A 23,132-nucleotide genomic window follows, 5' to 3' on the forward strand; every position below is an offset into this window, starting at 1 on the left:
ATCGGACTATAGGCCGCCCACCGTTAATATTCACGCACCAAGATTTTATTAATTGATTATAAATATTTCCATATATATAGATTTCTTCAAAATTTTATAAAAAATCAAAAATGCCCATCTGTCATGTTCGAAAAATTTTACAAGTTTTGCTACAGCCGTTGTCCAAATACCAAACATTTTTACCTTCTTCATGCAATGTTTTTTGACAAGCAAAAAACAAATTTCCTTCATTAGATTCTCCTTCTGCATACGAAGCATGTTGCTGATTTGCAAGACGACAATCCTTTTGAAGGTGCCTGAATCTCTTGCAATTGTGGCATTGCAGTTTGCCATTGTTCCAACAGTCCTTCTCGTCATGAGTGTCGCTGTTAAAAATTTTGCATCATTTATTTGATGCTTCATTCCATCTTCCGCCATTTGCGCCTCTTCCAAATCTACCACGTGAGTTTCGACCTCTACCTCTGCCTCTTCCAAATATGCCACCTCTAGAAGACTCACCTCTAGTTTGTATTTGGGGCCTATTTTCACCAATGTTGGGTTGAATGTTGAGTTTAGATTAAAAGACACTCTGAATTGATTTTTCAGAATGTCGTAACATCCTTTACTCGTAGGATCTCAAAGACCCCATCAACCCTTGAACAGTCAAGGTTGATAGATCCTTGGTTTCTTCTATCACATCCAACATTGAGTCAAATCTTGTTGTCAAACTGATCAGAATGTTGTCAACAATTCTGCGATCTTCTATCATATCACCATGCGACTTCATCTGATTCACCAACTCGAAGAGTCTGTTGAAGTATCCGTTCAGGTTCTCGTTCTCCTTTATCCTTTCATTTTCATAATCTCTCTTAAGAGATTGAAGCTTCACCGTTCGCACCTTTGAGTCTCCTTTAAACTCTTGTTGTAGGATCCTCCAGGCTTCTTTCAATGTTTTAGCTCTCATAATCCTTGGGAAGATGGATAGAGAGACTCGTCTTTGAATCATCCCGAGAACTCCAACATCTGTGATCTTTTTCTTCTTCAACTCTTCAAGTCGTTGGCTTGATTCTTCATCCTTTTCTTTTGATTTTTCAGCCTTTGTTGGTGCCGGTTCTTCATACCTGTTTTTGACATACTCTAGAACATCCAAAGATGTGTATAGAATCTCCATTTTAACAGTCCAAAAATCATAGTTCTCTCCTTCAAATAGAGGAACTTTGACATTACTGTAAGTTGCGGAAGGGTTGTTTGTGGAAGCCATAACTTTTATTGTTTTTGATGCAGCTGCAAGGAACTGCAACTCTGATACCACTCTGTTGGTGGTATTCTAAAGGTGGTATGTGATAAATTATAGTGTTGCAGGATTCTGCAAAGAAAAATTATTTTTTGTTACTTTTTGCACTATATTTCTATCGGTGGATAACTATTAAAAAACTCTATTTTTATTGAACTCACCACACTCTTCTTGCTATCAACTTAGCATTACAAAGCCTTTATATAGACTTGAAGGAAACTCATAAAGAATACAATAGGTTGGTAATCAAGATGAGGACTATTTGGTTCTCTCAATCTTAATGATACAACTCTATCATAAATCTAAATAAAGACAATAATTATAATGTGATGGTTACACTTCCTTCATAATGCATAATAAAGATATTGGTGCTTACAACACAATAATTTTAACACATCACCTTAATGTGTTGCTCTTTAACTCTCATTGCTTCTCTAAGTTTGTGAAATCTTCCTCTTGGTAGTGTTTTAGTAAAAATGTCTGCAAGTTGCTCTTGTGAACTGCAAAACACTAACTACACATCACCATCTTCGATCACACTTCGAATGAAGTGGTGCTTTATATTAATATGTCTTGTTCGACTGTGAAAAACAGGATTCTTCGCCATGGCTATTGTTGATTTATTGTCACAGTGAAGCGGCAGACTTTCTTCTTGCTTTTCTCCGATATCTTCAAATATTCTTCTCAACCACAATAATTATTGTGTAGCCAAACCAGCTGCCAAATATTCTAGAGGGTGCCATGTTTAATTTGGAGGGTGGAATATTAATTCCTCTTCATCCAAATAATTCCGGGGCTAAAGCCAAAGAAGAATATGTTTTCTATTGCAATTGAGTAGTGCTCCTCTTGGGGTTTCTCGTCAATATGTGGAAATAGACCCGAGATGGAAGATGTTAAATCATTTTGTATTCAGAAAGGAAATGGTTCAGTTAAAACTCATATGTACATATTAATATCATTTTGTATGTATATGTTAGATATACGACAGATTTTATGACTTAATCTAATAACTTAAGATATTTGATTGTTAGAAAATAAAACAATAAGAGCTCTTATCTTATGACAAAGTAGCTAGGAGGATCTTGATCCTTAGCACTCTTCTTTTAACTAAAATGAAATTTTAGCATAAAGTAGAGTTAGCTAATGCATATATCAGTAGATCTTAATCTTTTATACTTTAATGTGTCCTTACTTGGCTCTTGCTATCAAAAACAGGCTGTCACTGGATTCTATCTCTCACAGTAAGCACTGCATCTAGATTTTGTACTTAGAGTATATCAGATAAGATTTTAACTGTGATTTTCTACTTACTTAGCTGTGTGATTTACTCGTATTCGACCAAATTTTCATATGTTTTAGGAAGGGTAGGTTGTGCATCCCTTGGAAAGAGAATAATCTGTCAATCTTTGAAATAACACTAACAATATGCAAGATAGCAAATTTGAAATGTAGTTTTGCATTTTACATCTTATATGGGACTGAGGAGTGACTGAATTGAACAATAATTAAATCAAGAAACATATGTCAACATTTTAATTAAAGCGAGATTATTAGATAAACATGGTTTACCAGAGTTTGATGCATAACGATTGTAATTAATCATTAATTACTATTGTATCACTGCTTAAAGAGATAATTTCAATAGGAACAGAGAAAATACTGTGTTATCAGTGTGGTTGGCCTGTCAAAAGGCCTAGATTAAAGAGGTTGGTTTCTTTCCCTTTGACTTCATCATTCTCAACTTCATCTTCGGTGGAAACTGACCAATTGTAAGGAAGCTTGATTTTAGGCTCAAATCTGTTGATTCTTTCATCTACATTCTCAATGGACAACAAAGGAAGTTGTGTTCTCGGTGTCCTTTCTACGCCCTCCTTGGTTAGCACACGGAACCCCCATTTCTTCAAGATCAAACCTCTGTCAGCTTTAAATGCGATTCTTGCTCCTGTTTTCACAAAATGGCAGTGTTCACGAGAGATATAGATTGCCCAAATATAATTTGAGCCAGGCACCTTATTTCGTTCCAAACTAAGCGGCATATCAAAGCGTTCTTCTGTATGTTCACTTTGAAAAGAAAGACAAAAAGGAATTGGCAGTGGCGAATGAAAACGGCGATGTTTAGAACCAGATACTGCATGGCAGATATCTACTTGAAATGCCACACAAAAGGCAAAGCCGGCCCAATCAACTTGCATATTAGAGTTATTTATCCTTATTATTGAACCTTCCTCAAACTTGTGATCGAACCACTGTGGAATCGAAGGGTTTCCAAGTGAATCAACATATTTACGATGCAAAGGAAGAACAATGTCAAAGCCACATCGGAAATGACGAGGCTCCTGGAATCAGAAGAAAAAACATGTTGGAAAATCATGACCTTAAAAGTGTATATTATTAATACAACAAAAGACACACACGCACGCACGCAGCCGCGTGTATCAGAGCTAGAGAAAAAGTGACTGACAGACAAAATAAAGAGATAGGATGGTAGGCACCTTAAATAGTCTTTTTAGCCATTTAAACGGAATGCCTGGATCGTCACAAGAGAACAACCGTTCAGTTATCCTGGGACAGTCATAAACATATAATCCAGACCTATGATCACGCGATCCAGATGTTGTTTTAAAATACCTTCCCAGTGAATCTGATTGGCCACTCTTGGATGAGAGCTTTGGCAATCTTCTAAGTTCGTGACAGTGTGACAAGTTTAAATATGCTAGATTGGAAAGCCTCTTGAATGTAGAAGGAAGTGTACTAAACCTATTTCCCTGTAAATTTAGTCTTTCTAAACTCTTTAAGTCTCCAATAGAATCAGGTACTACCGAAATATTGCAAAAGCTTAAGTCCAGGAAAATCAATGATTCCAGAGGAGAAGGGGGATTAAGGGTGGTGTTTGGCAGGGGCAGAGTTGAAAACCTCCAGCAGCCACGTAGATCCAGAGACGTAAGAGATGTCATATTATCAAAGATGTTAGGATTTGGAGACAACTTTGTGCAGTCTCTCAAACTTAAGAATCTAAGCTTTGCAAGAGCTCCGATAGATTTATGGATCTTAGATAAACTTCTACATTGATCCATATCAAGGTACTCAAGATTTGAAGCTCCCGTGAAATCTGGAGTCTTTGCCAATCCTATGCAGCCAGAGAGACGCAGAACTCTGAGAGACCATACTCTTGATACACTGCCGAAATCAAGGCTGGTCAGACGGGTACAGTTCTGCAAACTCAAGAATACAAGTTCCGTAAGAAGTCCAACTGATGGATGCACATGCAACAGGTTTATGCATCCTGTAAAATCTATCCGCTCAAGATTTTGGATCCCTTCCAAATTTGGAGTTACCGTGAGATTTTTGGAGTTGCTCAGATCCATCCTTTTCAAACAAGGTAGACGCTGTGAAGGGAAAATTAGTCATCAACATGTTCGCATATTGTTTTTACATCTAAAGTACTTGTTAATACCTGATTGCCTTCCCACAACTGTTTGATCTGGCTGCCAGGCATATTCAATTCAACGAGGTCATGTAGCTGAATATTTGACGGCAAAGAAGTGAAAGGATAACCATTCCACGAAAGATAACATAGGGAATTAGAAAGAAATACAGGCTCCCCTGAAAAATTCTTTTGACACAATATAAGCAGTTTCAGGTGCCCGAATTTTGATAGATCTTCAGCCTTCAACTGATTGAATTCGAAGCCATCTTCCTTTTGATCTAGAACTATGGCTTTAGTTGGTGCTTTCTGAAAAGTCAACAAAAAATATATATAATAAAAAAGTAAATAATTTGAAATTGAATTAGTCTTGCAATATTGTAATTTGTAATGTCCGAATTATCACTGATTTTGAAGAATGCAAAATCTGTAGAATCTATTTGGAAAGATATGTTACCATTTCTGTCATTGCCACGCGATGGAAATCACGGTAAAGCCACAATCTATTCCAGAACTCTGGGTCGTAGGGATGTTGTCCCTGAACAATTTGCTTCCCCAACTCTTGCAACATTCCATGCATATGAATTTCCGAGCTTCTTATTGTTATGAGCGATTTTTCAACAATAAGTGGAATTCCAATATCAGGGTGCAATCCACAAGCATCTAGAATTCCCCTCACATAATCCACCTTCTCTCCTTTAAAGAAACAAGCAATATGCAGAAATATTTCTTTCTCTCTTGCCTCTAGTCCCTCAAAACTTATCTGAAGCACTTTCATAACTCTATTGCCCAATGGATTATTCCGCAATCCATCCAAGGAAGCTCTCCACTGAGTGGCATTTCGGGTACATAAGAAAGAACCAATTACTCTTATTGCTAATGGAAGACATTGGGCATATTTTAGTACCTGAGGAATCAGCTCCGAAAAAGCACTGCTTGAATTATCACTTTTGAAGGCTTTTCTATGCAGAAGGTCAAGAGCTTCACCATCACTCATCAATTGAGCCTCGTAAACTTCATCTGCCCCATACTCTTTAAGAATATGCTCATCTCTAGTGGTTATGATTATTCTACTTCCTCCGCAAAGCAATTTGGGATTTATATGCAATTCTTGTAATTGCTCAATTTGATCAATATCGTCAAGAACTACAAGGACCTTTATGTTGTGTAATCTACTTCTTATAATCCCGGATATTTCAGAAGGACTATAAGTTTCTAGATTCTTTTCTCTTAAAGTTTGACAAATAATTTGTTTCTGCACAGCAACACAACCACCATCTTTATAAATTTTGCTAACATTCTCAATAAAGCAAGAAGCTTGAAACTGATATGAGATTCGGTCATACAAGACAGTCGCAAGAGTTGTCTTTCCTATCCCTCCCATCCCCCGTATTCCTAAAACACGAAAACCACAATCTCCTGACCTTAACTTCAAAATCCTTTCTAAGGCTTCTACACGAGGTTGTATTCCAATAAGATCATCAACAAAACCGGAGAATTTATGACCCAGTGAATTTATTACACCTTGAACAATTTTTTCAATCTCTTCAAACTCAGGCCTGAAACAGAATGGGATAGTTAGATAACTAAATTCTCACCTAAAAAACAAGAAAAGAACACATTGAAGTATTTGGTTACATCAATAATATATAATGAAATGTCGCCGCTAGTGAATGAAATTTGGATCAACAGGCTATAACTTTCTATAGTATGAACTTACTTATTCCTGACATCCCAACCAGCTGATCCAGCCAAACAGGTCATAGCATTCTTCCAACAATCAACCTTGTTTTGGGATTGTTGTTGTTGTGTGTGTAAAACAAAGGCATTCTCATAAAACCCCTTGTGTTTTCGTACATGAGATGGATCAACATCATAGAAAACAGGGAAAACAATTTGTTTGGATTGGGTATGGCAATCAGCAATAGTAGCCATTTCATCCAAACACCATGTTGATGAAGCATAATCTTTTGAGAAGATAATGATAGAAATTCGAGATTGTTGAATTGCAAGTTTAAGTTGAGATGAAATAGAATGACCTTTGTTGAGCTGTGCGTCATCTTTGAAAGTGAAAATACCTTTTCTATTGAGATGAGCGTAGAGATGATCAACAAAGGTGTTGCGTGTGTCACAACCTCTGAAACTGATGAACACATCATATCTATAGCTTTGTTTAGGCATCGTATCTATCTAAGAAGGAAACAAAATCAAGAAAGATAAAGAAGAAGAAAATGAAGGTAAAAAAGGGAAGAAAAAAAAACAGATCTACTTCATAAGATGGTGATGATCATGGTAAGGAAGATTCTAGGAAATTTAATTAAAATGACGAAGATGAAGTTGACTAACAAAGACCAATGTAGTTGACTTTAAATTTAATGGAAGTGTTTATTTTTTTACAGTATTTCATTTGTCCGATGTAAAAATGAGACACAGTAGATGCAGCTCCTCATATATTCTATCTTATAGCTACTTTCTTTTTAGAAAACATGGCAAGCAATTGCTTAATAGTTAAAGGGTTAAATGCAATTCATCCCCTGCCATTAGGGCGTGTTTTAGGTTTGTCCCCCTGAATATTTTTTTTAAAGAAGACATTCTTATAAAAGTGTAAAGTCAAATTCACCACACCCTTTTACTTCACATGCTGACTGGGCTTTGACTGAATGGCTGATGTGGCATTGATTAATTGCTGACTGTGTTGTCTTCTTCAAAATAATTTGTTTTACTAGGGTTTTCATACTCCCCCAAATTGAAAATTGCTCGTACACTGTTCTTCCTCGTCCGTCCATTGAAGTCAATCCTCGCGGAAACATGGTTGGATGCGGTTCACGCGCGAGCACAGTTGGTTCAGTCTCGTCACATGATTTGCCCAGATGTGGGTGTGGTAGAACAATGAAGATGTGGGTTGCCAACACAGTGCAAAATCCCAACCGAAAGTTCTGGAAATGTCGAGGCGCTGGGGTGAGTTTGTATCTGTCAAAGCAAATTTTGATCTTTCTATATGCTAACTCAGGTGTAAATCATTTTGTGTAGACTGAGAATAGCTGTGAACTATTCCTATGGGATGATGAAATTGGTGAATTGAACAAAGGAGAAAGTGGCATTCATCCATTTTGTAAGAAGTGTGATATACTACAAATGAAACTGGAATCAGTGTCAAGCAAATTGGAGAAAGTGAAGATGAAGGTTGAAGTTCAGAAAAGGACAAATATGCAGCTTAAGATAGCCCTTGTCTTGTGTTGTTTGATTTTTGGTTTTATTTACAATTTCATGTAATTTGTCTTTTGGTCAGTAGACTAATTTGGTTAGGGTTGAATGATGTAATTTCAATGATGTGTAATATACTTGGAAACATGATTTTAATGGAAGGAGTTTACTGATTCTGTTTTAAATTTGAAAAGTGTTTGCTGATTCATTACCAATGTGCATAATTCAGTTTGTTGATTCTGTTTAAAACTTGGAAACAAATGTGCATAACTGATTCATTACAAATAACACAAATTGATTCATAAACTACTGCATAATTGATTCATTACCTTTTGCACAAATGTGCATAACTCAGAAAACCACTTATAAGTAACACAAATGTGCATAACTGATTCATTACCAATAGCACAAATTGATTCATAAACTACTGCATAATTGATTCATTACCAATAGCACTAATGTGCATAACTCAGTCATTACAAAAAGCACAAATGTGCATAATTCAGTCATTACCAATAGCACAAATGTGCATAATTCAGTCACTACAAAAAGCACAAATGTGCATAAATAAGTCAGTACAAAAAAGTACCAAAGTGCATAATTAAGTCATTACAAAAAAGCACCAAAGTGTGCAAAAGACATAGTAAACTAATAACTGCAAATTACAAGTCATTGATAGACTTCTTCTTTGGGGTCTTCTTCAATTTCTTCTTAGGAGTAGTCTTCATCTTCTTTTGTGATGCATTGTTATCTTCTTCTGTCAAGCATAATGGCTCTTCTGGTACTGACCCAGGACCTGTGAAAGGTTTTGGTTTTTTAAACCAATTTTCTTTAATTCTCTTACTGACCCTCTTTCTCACTGGTTTCACCTGAGCCTTTCCTTTGCTTTTGGCACTGACTTTAGTTGGGTTGGCTTTAGTTGTGTTCACTTCACTTGGATTGACTTCATTTGGATTGTCTGCACTAGGATTGACCTCACTTGGAATGACTTCATTTGTATTGTCTGCACTAGGATTGACCTTACTTGGATTGACTTCACTTGGATTGACCTCACTTGGATTGACCTCACTTGGGTTATGTTTATTTGGACTGCACTAGCACATGGAATGTCTGCACTTGCAGTAGTAGCAGTTCTCAATTGCCCTTTTTTCTGCAACATAATGAGCATTATCAATATATAATTTACAGTAAATTGCAATATTAATATCCACTAATGACATACCTTTCTTTTCAAGGCACTTGGATCTTGCACCTTGCTCTTGCATGACTTAATATTATGCCCAACCTTGTCACATTTAGTGCACCTATAAGACACACCAGGTAACCTCCTCCTAGCACCTTCCTCTCTAGTCTCCCTAATCCTCAGTTTCCTTGGTCTACCAGGACCCTTTTTGAAGGTAGGAGGTAAGAGATCTTCACTTTCAACCACAGGCCACATGTCTTGTCCAATACCTTTTACTGGTCTGAGATAAATACATATCTATTCTCTATTCCAATATCTTCCATTAACAGCTGTATAAACCACTTTCAAGATTCTTTTGTTTCTGTTTCAACAACCCCAAAGGCCAGTGAGAAGTATTGATCAGTGGGGTCCCTCCCCACTGCTATCAACAACTGACCTTCATATTTAGTCTTTAGATGACAGCCATCCACCCTAATAAAAGGTCTACAACCATTTATGAACCCTTTTTACATCCCTCAAAACAGAAATAGAAAGAACCAAACCTTGGTTGGATGGAAGGTGGTGGTCTCTCAATGTTGATCTTTACAGTGTTTCCAGCACTCAACCTATGCAGTTCAGCTGCATATCTCCACAAATTTGAATATTGCTTGTCTGCATCCCCTTCTATCATTTGTCTTGCAATCATTTTTGCTTTCCATGCCCTGCCCACAGTGATACCCACTCCATAATTTTGCCTCATATCTTGAATAATATCACAGATCCTCAAGTTGTCACAAGTCTGCATTTTCTTTACCACTGCTTTGGCCACCCACTTTGAATTTGCAGTTTTGTTATCCAAAACCCTAGCACATGTGTGGGTGTCCTTTATAGTCTTAATTGCATATGTGTGCTTGTGGCTGTTAGGAGTAAATTAATGGTAAATTCATGTGTTAATAGAAGTGATTTAGTCTCCAAACCAATGCAAAATGTGATGAATCCATAGGTTTTTATGAAGAATTGAATTGAATAAGTTTAGTTCATGTATAAAGCAAATCGAATCACTTGTGGGTGTTATTGTTGCAGGTTTTGAGCTGAATTGGAACTTAAGAAGAACATGAGGAGGATAGAGAGCTTGAAGTCTCAAAGGCAAAGGAAAAATTTGGTTTTTGCAAAGGTCGCGCCGCGAGAGTTCTTCCTTGCGCCGCGAAAATATCTCTGTTCGAGGAGCGCGCCGCGCCAGCCCGTTGCCGCGCCGCGGCCTCGGCGTTAAAAGCCCAAAAATTCTGTTTAAAAGCCCTAGCTTCCAAGAGAAAAAGGGTGGTTAGAGAACTTTGTGAAGAGCGAAATTAGGAGAGCATTCTGAGATTGCAGCCAAGAATAACAATTGAAGGCCAATTCTTTACCAATCGAAGACATTCCATTGATGAAGATGAATCCCTCCATTAATTCTTGTGTGTTCTTCATGTCTATGGAGAGCTAAATCCCTCTTGTTGAGTCTAAGGTAGTAGTTAACCTATGAATATACATTACCATTAATTAATTCCTGTGAACAATTGTTTGAATTCATTATCAATAAGAAACCTTGCTTTTAATTTACATCATTGTTGAATCTTCGATCGAAAGAGAGGATTTTTACTTTTTCCCTAGGTTACTATATTGATTCAATTATAATTTGCAGAGATGGAATTGTGATTGGGTTTTCATAATTATCGTTCTTAATTACAATTATCGATATTGATATTTGGAGAGATCGAATCTCATACCGGTAAAAGTTTATCTAATTTGATTTGCAGACATGGAATCTTATTTGAGGATAAGTGAAGATAGTGATTCAAAGGATTGTTCTATTGGGAATTAATTGATAATTGTATAGGATTAGGTTGATGAACCCTAAAGGCTCAACATCTTTCTTTATTTGTTAACACAAAGTCCTTTACTTGCTTTTATTTTATTATTTGCTTTTGATATTATTAGAAGTATAAAACAAACCAAACCAAATTTCCTAACTCAAAATAAACAACTATAGAACGGCAGTGATATTAACCAATCCCTGTGGATACGATATATTACAGAAAATATTTACCCACAAATACTTTCAACAGTGGCCCACTTTGGAACAAAGCATTAAAAAACCACACTTGGCCTTACATTCAACTCTGACCCTATATCCCTCATTTTTTACAAATGTTATTTCCCTCCCATTTAAAATTGTCCACTCATGTATAGCCTCCCTAAAATCATCTAGGGAAGTGAACTCCATACCCCACTTAAACTTAAAGTCCTTTGTAAGTTGTTCTTTCTTAAACTTCTAAAACTTAGGCTTTTTGTCATCTTCTGAGTTATCAAGGTAAGAACTATTAAGCTCTTCACTAAGGTACTCCTCATCATCATCATCAAATTTCTTATTCTTTGGACATGGTAACAAACCTGCAATGACTGGACCCTCCCTAATTGGTAAAGTGACATCAATACCATCAAGCTCATCAAACCCATCACCAATGGCAATTGTCCTTTCATCTTCACTATCATTAAAACCTTCAACAACCTCTTCATCACTAACCTCTAAATCAGACACAATCTTAGGGGTGCTACCAGTTACACTTGGATCATGTTCCACAAAAATTTCCCCATCCACTTGCATCGCACAACCATAGGCAGCAAAATCATAGGCATCCCCATCATTACTAATCTGAAAGTAATTAGGGTCTATGTCAACTATTTTGGTCCACAACCTAAAAGACCCTTCTAAATACCCCCACCCAGTTACTAAGTTAAGAACATGGTGCATTGTCCACTCATCTATATGTTCCCCAGAAATCAGAGTAGAAACACCACCCTTGTAAATGGTTTCACCATCATTATTCTGAATAAACTCTCCTTCGTGTCGAAACACAACATTAAACAGTACATTGTTCTGAAATGTAAAACATAATGTAAGAAAATTTAGCAATGCACGGTAGAATCAAGTTTCAGACATCGATTAAGGGAACTAACCTCTGAAGATTCGCCATTGTCGTCCATGGATGGTTCTTCCTCCACTGCGCTGCGCTTCCAAGTCGTCTTCTCCAACCCAAACTATGAAACCTAGCTTTTCTAATTCACGGGGGGGGGGGGGGGGGGGGGGGGGGGGGGGAACCTAACAATAAGGTTACTTCTTCAAAATTTATTTTTAAAAATTACTCATTTGCCACATCAGTCATTCAGTCAAATCCATGTCAGCAAGTGTAGTAAAAGAGTGTGGTGAATTTGGCTTTACACTTTTATAAGGGTGTCTTCTTTAAAAAAAAAATTCAGGGGGGCGAACCCGAAACTCGCCCTAATGGCAGGGGTGAATTTCATTTAACCCATAGTTAAATATATCCACTTTAACACATATCCTTGCACACTTCCCTCTTTCTCGTTGTATCGTGTTTCTATCCACTTTTACTGTGCGCCCTACCAGATCATCAATAACATGCAACACTTTAGATCATAGTACTCAATCGGGAGTCATGTGATTTTAATCCAAAAAAAAACATTAACAATAGAGTCACTCTCCGAATGGAAGTCTGATGGTAGTATATGAACCATGGCCCATCAAATAACACCGCATTCTTATCTTCTTCATGTGTGAATACCAAATAATAGTTATGACTTATATCTATTATATCGATAATCTTTTTCCTTACCCACATGTCCCCAGTGCCTTATAACCAATTATCCGTCCTAGCAGCTTCACAATAACACCACGTCACCATGGTCTATGAGTTCTCTTCTCCTCGTATTTGAAAAGTATAGTTTGTGGGCACTCATATCCATTAATATTACACTCTTTGAATTTTATCCCTTAAAAATCGAATTCACTGCATTCATCTTGCTGTAGAATATCTTCCCCTTCCACATCTTGCATCGTGACTATATCTTCTCCGGTTACAATATTTTCGTACGAAATATTACTTCTCCAATGATTATGTTGCATACCAATCACCACCTTGTTCACGATCGTTGACTCATTGACTTCTTCTTCATTAATGTTATTATTTTTATCCTTATTCAACGTGAAGTCTGTTTTCATGTTATGTTCAATAAGTTCATGTAGCTAAGTGGTGGCACCGCTGCTGTTTCAGACATAATCTAGAAAAAAAAACCTAGAAGAGCCTCCGCGTGTGACTCGTATAAATGTTACTATTTTAATTTAAAAAAAATAACGGTGTGTGCGTCGTACATAAAAACAAGACAATTTCTTTATAGACCCCATGGGATGACCTCTGCTGAAAACCCCAAAATACCCCTAGATTTCAGAGATGCATCTCTGAAATCACTCATTTTCACATTTTCAATTATTTTAGAGATACATCTCTGAAAACATCCATTTTTGGGTGTTTTCGAATATGCATCTCCGAAATAGAATATAGACCAATTTCGAAGATGCATCTCCGAAATATACTCTGAGTTTTTTTGTTTCTTTTCAAAATAATAATTAATCCCATATTTTACATTAATCGACAAAATATAACAGAATCGACAGAATATAACACGTAAATTAGAATAAAATACAAGTATTATAAATAGGAAAATAATTGTACGGGTAAGTGCTCAGTGTCAAAATGTACAACACGAATACAAAAAAGTCATGAATAAAACATAAATAGGCAACTGCTACTGACTATGCCTAATGCGAACACCCAGTAACCTCCCTATGATCGGCAGGTGGAGAAGGCAGGCCACGTCATGTAGGGTGATCGTCAACTCCCCAACAGTAAGGTGGAAAGACGAAGTCTCCTTGTGCCACCTTTCAGCAAATGTCCCCTGCATGTCGTGGCTGATGGTACTATATTCGGTCATGCATAACCGGCTAAGCCCGCTCCTAGCTACAACGTCATTAAACCACTGAGCCCATGTCTTAAAAAGATCAAATATTTTCTGCGCATGGTTCACGGATTTTATGGTCACCCGTTCCTGTCACAACAAAAAAAAACAAAAAACAATGTTAGTTAAACCGTTAGAAGAAAGTGAAATAAAAACATAAATAAAAAATGGTTAAATTATAAAGTACAATAAAAAACAACATCGCCCTCCCAAACTCGTCGAGTGACATGGTCATGATAGTAAATTAACACAGATGTGTCTGCAGGCCTTCCCGGATAGCCCTCCTCCTCCGCATCATCCTTGTCGTGCTCAAGGTGAACATCCGGTATCTCCTCCTCCTCAACTCCCACCTCCTCCTCATCCTCACGTACCTCATCCTTACCGGAGGAAATCGCCCGAGCCAGCCGACTTCTCGATCCAAATGAGAAACCTGTAGGCGCCTCATTCATTTGGATGGGCACTCGTACTCGACCATGTCCCCGTGTCGGTGCTAGCTGCGCAGCCCACTAGCGTCGAGCCGATACCTTCTGGGTCTCCCTACCCTGTCTAAGTCGTGTCTGGTTTCCTGACATTTTCTTGAAAAAATTACACCAAGTAAGACGTTGAAACAATTCAGAAAATAAAAAAATAGTTCAGACTAAATTCGGAAGTTCATTTCCGAAACTGGTCAGAGGTGATTTCGAAGATGCATTTCTGAAAACGCCTGCGATTCTCCATTTTTACAGTCCCTATTTCTTGCCCTAAACCATTAAAAATTCAATTTGTACCAACCAAACACTACTACATGTTGCTAATAACTTTAACTAACTACTTTTTGTTAATTTCTAACAGCCCTAACAAGATTATCAATAATAGAGTTTAAAGTTTAGAAACTTACAATTTGTTTGCAGCTTTTAGTGTGCCTTTGAGTCCTTTGATGTTGTAGAGCAACTTTAGATTGTGTAGAAATTTTGGCGAAATGGGTGTGGTGGTGAAATTTTAATGTTTTTTGGTAGAATGAAATGAGAGGGTGGCTATTTTGAAATAACAGAAAAACACAGCATATTTCGGAGATGCATCACCGAAGACGCAAAAAAGGGCTATTTCGGATATGCATCTCCGAAAACACCGTTTTTAAAAAAATAATAATTTCGTTAATGCATCTCCGAAATAATCCTTTCTTACGTCTTCGGAGATGCATCTCCGAATTATATGGACATTTATGGAATTTCGCTAGGGGTTAACAAGAAGGTAGGAAGGTCTATAAAAAAATTGTTTAAAAACAATTATAATAATTTTAATATTTCAAAAATATATAGCGGTTTTAAAAAATATATTTTTTAGATTTATTTACCATGATAAATTTATATTTAAAAACAAACATATATTAAAAGTGATTTACATGATATAATAAACTAATTAAATGGCCTTTTATTTTATATAAAATTTTAAAATTGTTAAGGATTCTCATTTCCTTAATAATTCTTATACAAATTTTTAAAAATAGAATATATCTTTATACTTCTCAATTTTATTCAGTTCAAGTTTTTTTCATCTCATCTTATTATGTGTGTACTCCTAAAAGTACATTAATGATAACTCTATTCACAAAGACTATTTGATGTGTCCATCTTATGTGTGTTCTTGTCAATTGCCTATTCTCTAAATTGTGTCCATATTTTCCCTTAAGGTCCATCAAAGACTATTTGATGTGTTTATTCCTGATTCTTGTGATATTTTAATGGTGATTGGCAATTAGACTTGGTTGTTAAATTGCATACTATAATGCTCTCAATCAATAATAAGTGTGATATTCGTCGTATCTCAATTAAATATTGTCTTTGTATTAGTCTTTGTATGATCAACCTGGCTCATCAGTTGTCTCGTTCCGACTCTATTATATTGGCCAAGTTATCCATTGGGGCGGGCTCTATTGGTTTGGCCTGAAACCCGACCCAGTCGTGGTGACTCGGCCCAAGAAATCAAACATGTACACAACCTCTCAGGTATGAGTCGCGTGTGGACGAAATGCTTTCCTAAGACCTACCAAGATACTTGACATGTATGCAGCCCCTCAAGCATGAGACACATATAGAATAAATGATTTTCTAAGACCAGTTAACGATTGCTCTGCGCGCGCCTCTACATAAGAATTTTTTTGGATGAGCTTGCTATAATTTTTACAGGTGTGAAGGCCTTTGAGTGTGATCGACTAATGTCAAATTGTTGCTTGATTGTTCCACTTACACTAGTTATGATGATTGCCAAATGTCTTGAAAATAAGAATAACACATTATCTATTCATACCTTCAGCAATCCTAGGAAGATAACTTTAAATTCAATCGTCATTTTGTGTACCACTCAAATCGTATGAATAGGCTTCATCTTGTCTCATATATTTGCTTCACCTCACAAACTTGCAACAAGTATCTCTACATTTTTCTTTTTTAAATCTTCAACAAACGCTAACAATATTAGGTAATACCATATTTCCTCTATGTTTTTCTTTTCTTCTTTCTTGGGGTTTATTTGAGAGTGTGACTCATCTGAGAGGGTCGCAGAGTCCCGAAATGATGTCGAGAGGTGTGAGTTATGGGCTTAGTGCTTGAAAAGCTTGAAATGGGGTGTGTGGAGAGTAGACTTGAGCTTTATAGAAATGAAGTTTTTTCAGAGTCAAGATAGTTTATATAGCGGTAGTTCGGGGAGTGAGGCGCTTAGTGAAAGCGACACTAACTTAATGTCTTCTTCCCTAGGTCTTGCTAGATACATCATGAGGCTCTCAACTTCTAATTAGACCTTCTTTTTGTGAATAAGTTATGAATATTGACTCAAACTATCTTAAAGAAGATTGAATACAAGCTTTCTATATAGATGTGGAGATGTGCAACACTAAGAAAAAGGCTTATGGATATTGGAGTCGTATTGGTTGGGCGAGAAGATTTGCATGTGGCAGCCTCAGAGTGGAGGAAGAATTATTTCAATTTTATACTGGGATGATCGAGGACTTTGGGGTCGGTATTCTCTTCTCCCTCCTACAATCGAACATCTTGAAAGTTGCATCTGAATAATTGAGCATTTGTCAGAGGTTTCGAGATCCTTTATTAGGGTCTCAATATCACTCCTACAACGAGCATTTTCTTCTTCTTCTAGGAGACTAAAGGAGTAAATAGAGGTGGATGGGTTTATGCGAGTGACATACATGGGCGAGCTTTTCTCTTCCCTTACACTTCTAACTACAAAAATTGGAAAGACAAGTTTGTTTGGGCTATGGCAATGCCCATTGTCTTGAGGTCATGTACGACTAAGACGTATGTTTCCTCTATATTAGACGGGGTGAGCCTCTTCCTATCATGGGCTATGACCCAATAAAACTCAGCATGACGAAGAGAGAGACAGTCGACCTATTAGAATTGGTTTATTATTATGGGGTGAAAGACCAACTTAGACTTGAAGAAGATTTATCTTAATGCCCTCCCCTTATGCATTGTTTCTAATTAATTATAACATTTTTTGTTTTAGTCTTGGACCACCATGATCAATGTGCCTATTAGTTGTCTCATTCCAATCTTATTCTGCTGAACGAGTTATCAATCGAGACAAACTCTAATGGAGTCGGATTGGAATCTGTTCCACTCGAGGTGACCCATCCCAAAAAACCAAACATATACAATGGTTGATTAAAAAATCAATAAATTGTACTTTTTTTTCAAATGACAATATTAAATAAAATCATTAGTAAAAAAAAGTAAAAACAAGAAAAGCAAGAATAAATTTCCACCATTCTTTATCACAATCACCTCATGATTCCTATTAAAAAGGAAACTTAATTTATAATAAATTAAAAAATTATTCATTAAATTAATGACACAGGTACATTCTTGTGTTTCTTGTTGAAATTCTTTTGTACTAAATAGCATTACTCATACTTTATACTATATATAATGTTCTAAATTAGAAATTAAATATAATTAGTAGATTATAACATATTTAACGTAAAAGATGAGAACAATTTTTTAAAAAAAAGTGTGCAAATTCTAGCTCAAAAAACCATTTTTAAAAAGTGAGCAATTTTTCTTTAAAAAAATAAAAATAAAAGCTAAAGTTTCAAGAATTGTGATGCATCCACTGTTTCTTATGTTTTGCATTCTTATTTTACTACTTGCTCCTAAAAGTACCTTTATTGACAATTTCATCACAAAGTGGGAAAATTTAGACTTAGTTATTGACTTATTACCAACTTGCCTCCCATTGCAATACTTTGAAAATCAACAATTTTAAAAATCAACATTTTTAAAAATCAACAATTTTAAAAATCAACAATTTTAAAAGTCTAACGATAATGTATGATCTTATAATATCTATAGATATTAGTTAAATTTTTATTTATTATTTGTGATGAGACCTAAAAGAAATGTCAAAAAAGGCATTTTTATAAGAATTTAAAAGTAGTGTGCACTATCCTAATAAAATATTTTATACAGTTGACAGTCATTCAATAGAAAATCACAAATTTGCTATGTCATTAAAATTTTTTTAAAATAAAAGAGGGTTTTAATTGGATACATGGTTGTGATTGGTTGACAGTGTAAAACTATTTTACACTGTCAGAGCATCACCCATTTTTTCAATAAAATCAATTTTTTATAAAAATTAACGGTTACAATTTTACTGATAGTGTAAAATTACTCTATAGTGTTGGTATATTCTTATTAAATCCTTTCTATAAAAGCTTTAAATACACATGTATTGTCAGTGTAAAATATTTTAAAATTAGTACATCACAATCCTTAAAAAGAAATACTTTATATATTATTTTAAGAAAAAAACTTTTATAAAAATTTAAAAAAATATAAAAAGTGTCAAAAAGACATTCTATATTACTATATTCCCTTGTACATAGCCAGCCATTCAACAAAAACAAAATCAAATCCCTTTTATATCCTTTGCTAACAACAATTACAATATCATATGAATCATCATCCCTTAGAATGAAAAAAATTGTTTGATTATCTAAAACAAAACAATGATTTCTACTTCAAAACACATCTGCAAAATCTCCTATACAGCTTACACCCTGTTTGCTTTCCTCACTCTAATCTTAACAACACAAGCATCTCCAACATACAAAGGCTCTTACTGCAACGACACCACAACATACGAACCAAACAGCACCCTATCAACAAACATCAACGTCCTCTTAAACTCTCACACAACTAACTCCTCCCAACAACAAGACGGTTACTACACGACGATCATGGGTTTCGGAACAAAAAACGCCGTTAATGGAATGTTTCTTTGTCGTGGCGACGTCAATACAAGCACCTGTCAAAATTGCGTCACTGACGCCGCTCAACAGATTAAACGGCTTTGTAACAACCAAACGGAAGCTGTTATTTGGTACGAAGAGTGCATGCTACGTTACACGAATAAGGGTCTGTTTGAAATAGTTTTTGTTTTTAGTTTTTAAAAACTGAAAAGTAAAAATCAAAACACAATTTAGCCATTTCAGTTTTTTGCTTTTAAAAACTGAAAAATTGTGAAGAGTTTTTAAAAACACATTTGTAAAATATTATATTCAAACAAGTTTTTAGTTTTTAAATTTTTAAAAACTAAAATAGAGTTTTCAAAAAGCCTTTCAAGTATTTTAAGTTTTACAGTATGGAACCGAGGTTGAATCTGAAAGACGGTAAGAAAGTCTCCGGCGTTGAGTTTGAGCTGTTTAATAACTCGGTGTATGGTTTGTTGAATGAGGTGGCGGTTAAGGCGGCGCATTCGACGACGGCGAAGAAATTTGCTACCGGAGAAGTGAGAATTGCGAGAACGTCGTTGACAGTTTATGGACTGGGGCAGTGTGTTACGGATTTGACGAGTCCTCAGTATGAGATGTGTTTGGAAATGGCGATTAGGAGTTTGGCGGAGTGTTGCGGTGGTGAAGAGGGTGCAAGTGCTATGCTTGCGTCGTGTGTCGTTAGATATGAACTCTATCCATTTTACAACGTAACTTCATCTTCTTCATCAGGTAATTTATCATTTTAATGGTTTATTGGAATGGATTTCATACTAATTTTATTTTTAATCCATTGATTTCTCGAAATTTACATGTTTTTTAATTTTTTTAATTTAATTGAAATGCACGTGGAAAAAATTTATACAAGTTAAATTGAAAAAAATTTAACTTTTATTTTAACCACTTATAAAATAAAAATAATATAAAAGATCATAAAAATCAATTGCCAATGTAAAACTTTTTACAAAGAGATAGTAGAGAGACAGTGTAAAATTTTTTACATAGACCGGATATAGTAATTAATCTTATATTTTTTTGTTCAACCAAGATCAATTTTTATTAATATAAATTCTTTTAAAAAAAAGCTTGATTAAATATTAGTTTAAATAAATTTTATATAAGTTATTTTAGGTATTTTATATTTTTACTATAAATTTTTAGATATAAATATTTTTTTAAATAAATTACGTAATTTTGATTTTATTGTAATTTTTAATAATGAATATTTATGTTACTAGATATTAAAATTAGTTTAAAATAACTTTAAAACTATTTTTAAATTTATTTCATAAAAAAAATTGAATAAATAATATAACAAACTGACTCAAAGTATCCATATAGATTACTTTACATACTCTATTTTAATTGGATAGTTAGTTTAGTAATTTTTGATGATTTTTTTCAAGTTTTGGAGACCAAAAGTTCATATATTTACAAATTTGAGAGGCTATAAATATAATTTCAAAACTAAAAAACAAACAAAAAAAAACTAATTTTTAACAATAATGTATTTATATATGTTGTAAAAAAGAATATAAATGTATGATATTTAGTTTAAAACAAGAAAATTTCTTTAGCCACCTCTCTATGGGGGTTCCCCAGCGAAAATCCCAAAATACCCCTGCTTCAAAAATGAACTTCCGAAGCGCTTTTTTTTTAAAAAAAAATTCCACAATTCGGAAGTGCATCTCCGAAAACACCTCATATGGGGTGTCTTCGGAGATGAACTTCCGAAAACACCTCATGGGGGTGAATTCGGAAATGAACTTCCGAATTATGCAGAAACTGTGTTTTTTTTTATGTTTTTTCTTAAACTGTCTCGCATTTTAATTAAACGCAAACGCCAAATAAAAATAAGCAACAGATAAACTGAAAATACTAAGATGATAAATCCAATCCGAAATCAAAACAAAACAAAACAAAACACGTCAAACAAAACAAAAACACGTTATTCTGCCCGACGAGCGTTATAAAATACACATCAAACAAAACAAAAACACGTTATTCTACCCGACGAGCGAACTCCTCCGAATGAAGATAATTATACCAATCCTCATCCCACTCAGTCTCAGAACCATCAGCGTTGATCATGACTCTCACGCCTGAAGACTGAGCCTGCACGTCCGAGCCATGGACCCCCAGGGGACGAGAAGCAGAACCAGTCTAAACCTTCTTCTTCTCCTTCACCTCCTTCACTCCGCGAGAGCACGAGGTTGAAGAACCCTTTCTTCCCTTAGCGCCACTCATTCCTGCGTAAAAATGAAGAAAGAAGGGTCCATGAGAGCTCATTTTATAAAAGAAGAAAGGGGACAAAAACGCTTGGGAAACAGACAAGTCATTAAAGAACAAAGACGTTGGAAACCAGCGACACGCCGTCAAAGAAGTCAGAACGCATGCACACAAACTTCAAAGAAACAGGCACAATAAACAAAGGCGTTAAAAATAAAGTACTTGCAAATTAAAACGGACACTCCCTACCCTCTCTAGCCGACGCAGTCTGGGTCTCCCTACCCTGTCTGATGCGTGCTGGTTGGTTGTCTGACATGTTCCTGTAAACAATTGAAATCGATTAATATGCGAGACAAAATAAAAAACTAAAAAATTTGAACTTCTGATACAATTCGGAAGTTCATTTCCGAAAACTGGGATGGAGGTGTTTTCGGAAATGAACTTTCGAAACATCCCTGCGATGGAGTTTTCTGCAACTTCCATGGCAGACCCCAAAATCAAACATAAAACCAATTCAAAAACCTTCTAAACAACCTAAATACTACTAACAACCAGTCCATATATCATTTATGCAATTGAAACCCTAAATAACATGCATTTGAATAATGAATCTAACAAATTTAAAACTTACAAATTGAGTGATTTGTGGGCTTTTGAATGTTGTATAGCAATGTGATTGGAGCCTTGATGCAGCCTTGGAAGTGTGTTTGCACAAATTTTTGCCTTTGCTTGTTTTTTATTTGAGTTAGGGTAAATGAATGGGGGAGGGGGGTGTTTTGATAAATCTGCATAACGCGCAGCATTTCGGAAATGAACTTCCGAAATACTGTTTTCGGAAATGAACTTCCGAAATAAGACAATTTTTTCAAGAAAAAAGGCGTTTTCGGAGATACATCTCCGAAAACACCTTTTTCTTGCATTTTTGAAAATGCATTTCCGAAGTCAGGGGTAGTATGGGGTTTTCACCAGAGGTGGACTAGAAGGTAGGGAGGTTGGCAAAGAAATTTTTTAAAACAAATAAAGAAAATCAAAATTATAAAATAAAAATAAAGTATTTAAGATCTTATTAAAAATAGGAACAAAAAGTTGATAGAACATGTTTAGGTTCAAGGTAAGAATGCTCTTAGGGTTTAAAGAAGATTACAAAGAGATTTTATATTTAACATTTTTAAAAATACTAGTCATGTTCAAAGCTATAGCATCTAACTCAATTCAAAGTCTTTCTTTTTATCTCTAGACCAATGTTTATAGTTATAAAAAAATTGACCAATTAGACTTTAGGCAACCATATATGAGAGAGTGCGTGTAGCTGTTATTGATGAGTGTTAAGCTACATAAAAATCTTTTTTATTGTCAAATTTCATTTATAATTATGATAAACACTTTGCATTATTTATTTATCTTGGGAAAACAGGAATCTCATAGTGTTAAGTGCAAGTATATGTCTCCTTTTGGTGTGACCATGTTATCTATATCTAGAATGACTTCATAATCTTATTTTGGTTTTTCTGGATTCATCAAAATTGACAAGCCCTTCTTCATGGCTTGTCATGTGATTTCCATACATTGTGTCCAAATATCAACCACCAGTACAAGTGCTACCTAATTCAACAATAGTTGCTTCACGAGAATGATAAAATCAGAGTCAAAGTAACTTTCATCATGAATCATATGAGCTTCACAATCTGTGTTGCCTGATCTTCTTAGAACATGTTTACACTTGTTT

General features: G+C 35.4%; 3 protein-coding genes across 3 annotated transcripts; 1 reads left to right on the forward strand and 2 right to left on the reverse strand.

The window, feature by feature from the left end:
• Nucleotides 1–1,589: 1,589 nt before the first annotated feature.
• LOC131652618 (disease resistance protein RUN1-like) lies at nucleotides 1,590–7,031 on the reverse strand. Its single transcript, XM_058922529.1, has 5 exons — nucleotides 6,418–7,031; nucleotides 5,155–6,256; nucleotides 4,728–5,006; nucleotides 3,766–4,659; nucleotides 1,590–3,609 (listed from the first exon to the last, which is right to left on the reverse strand). Exons 1-5 carry the CDS (start codon nucleotides 6,876–6,878, stop codon nucleotides 2,941–2,943), a joined length of 3,405 nt encoding a protein of 1,134 aa, XP_058778512.1. The 5' UTR covers nucleotides 6,879–7,031; the 3' UTR covers nucleotides 1,590–2,940.
• Nucleotides 7,032–13,701: 6,670 nt separating this feature from the next.
• Nucleotides 13,702–14,360, reverse strand: LOC131650410 (protein MAIN-LIKE 1-like). The gene is made up of 2 exons (XM_058920122.1): nucleotides 14,112–14,360; nucleotides 13,702–14,001 (listed from the first exon to the last, which is right to left on the reverse strand). The coding sequence occupies exons 1-2, from the start codon at nucleotides 14,358–14,360 to the stop codon at nucleotides 13,702–13,704; spliced, it is 549 nt and encodes a 182-aa protein (XP_058776105.1).
• Nucleotides 14,361–19,548: 5,188 nt separating this feature from the next.
• LOC131650411 (cysteine-rich repeat secretory protein 38-like) lies at nucleotides 19,549–19,926 on the forward strand. The gene has a single exon (XM_058920123.1). It carries the CDS (start codon nucleotides 19,549–19,551, stop codon nucleotides 19,924–19,926), a length of 378 nt encoding a protein of 125 aa, XP_058776106.1.
• Nucleotides 19,927–23,132: the final 3,206 nt, after the last annotated feature.

This window comes from Vicia villosa, linkage group LG2 (genome assembly GCF_029867415.1).
Source record: "Vicia villosa cultivar HV-30 ecotype Madison, WI linkage group LG2, Vvil1.0, whole genome shotgun sequence".
Classification (NCBI taxonomy): Eukaryota; Viridiplantae; Streptophyta; class Magnoliopsida; order Fabales; family Fabaceae; genus Vicia; species Vicia villosa.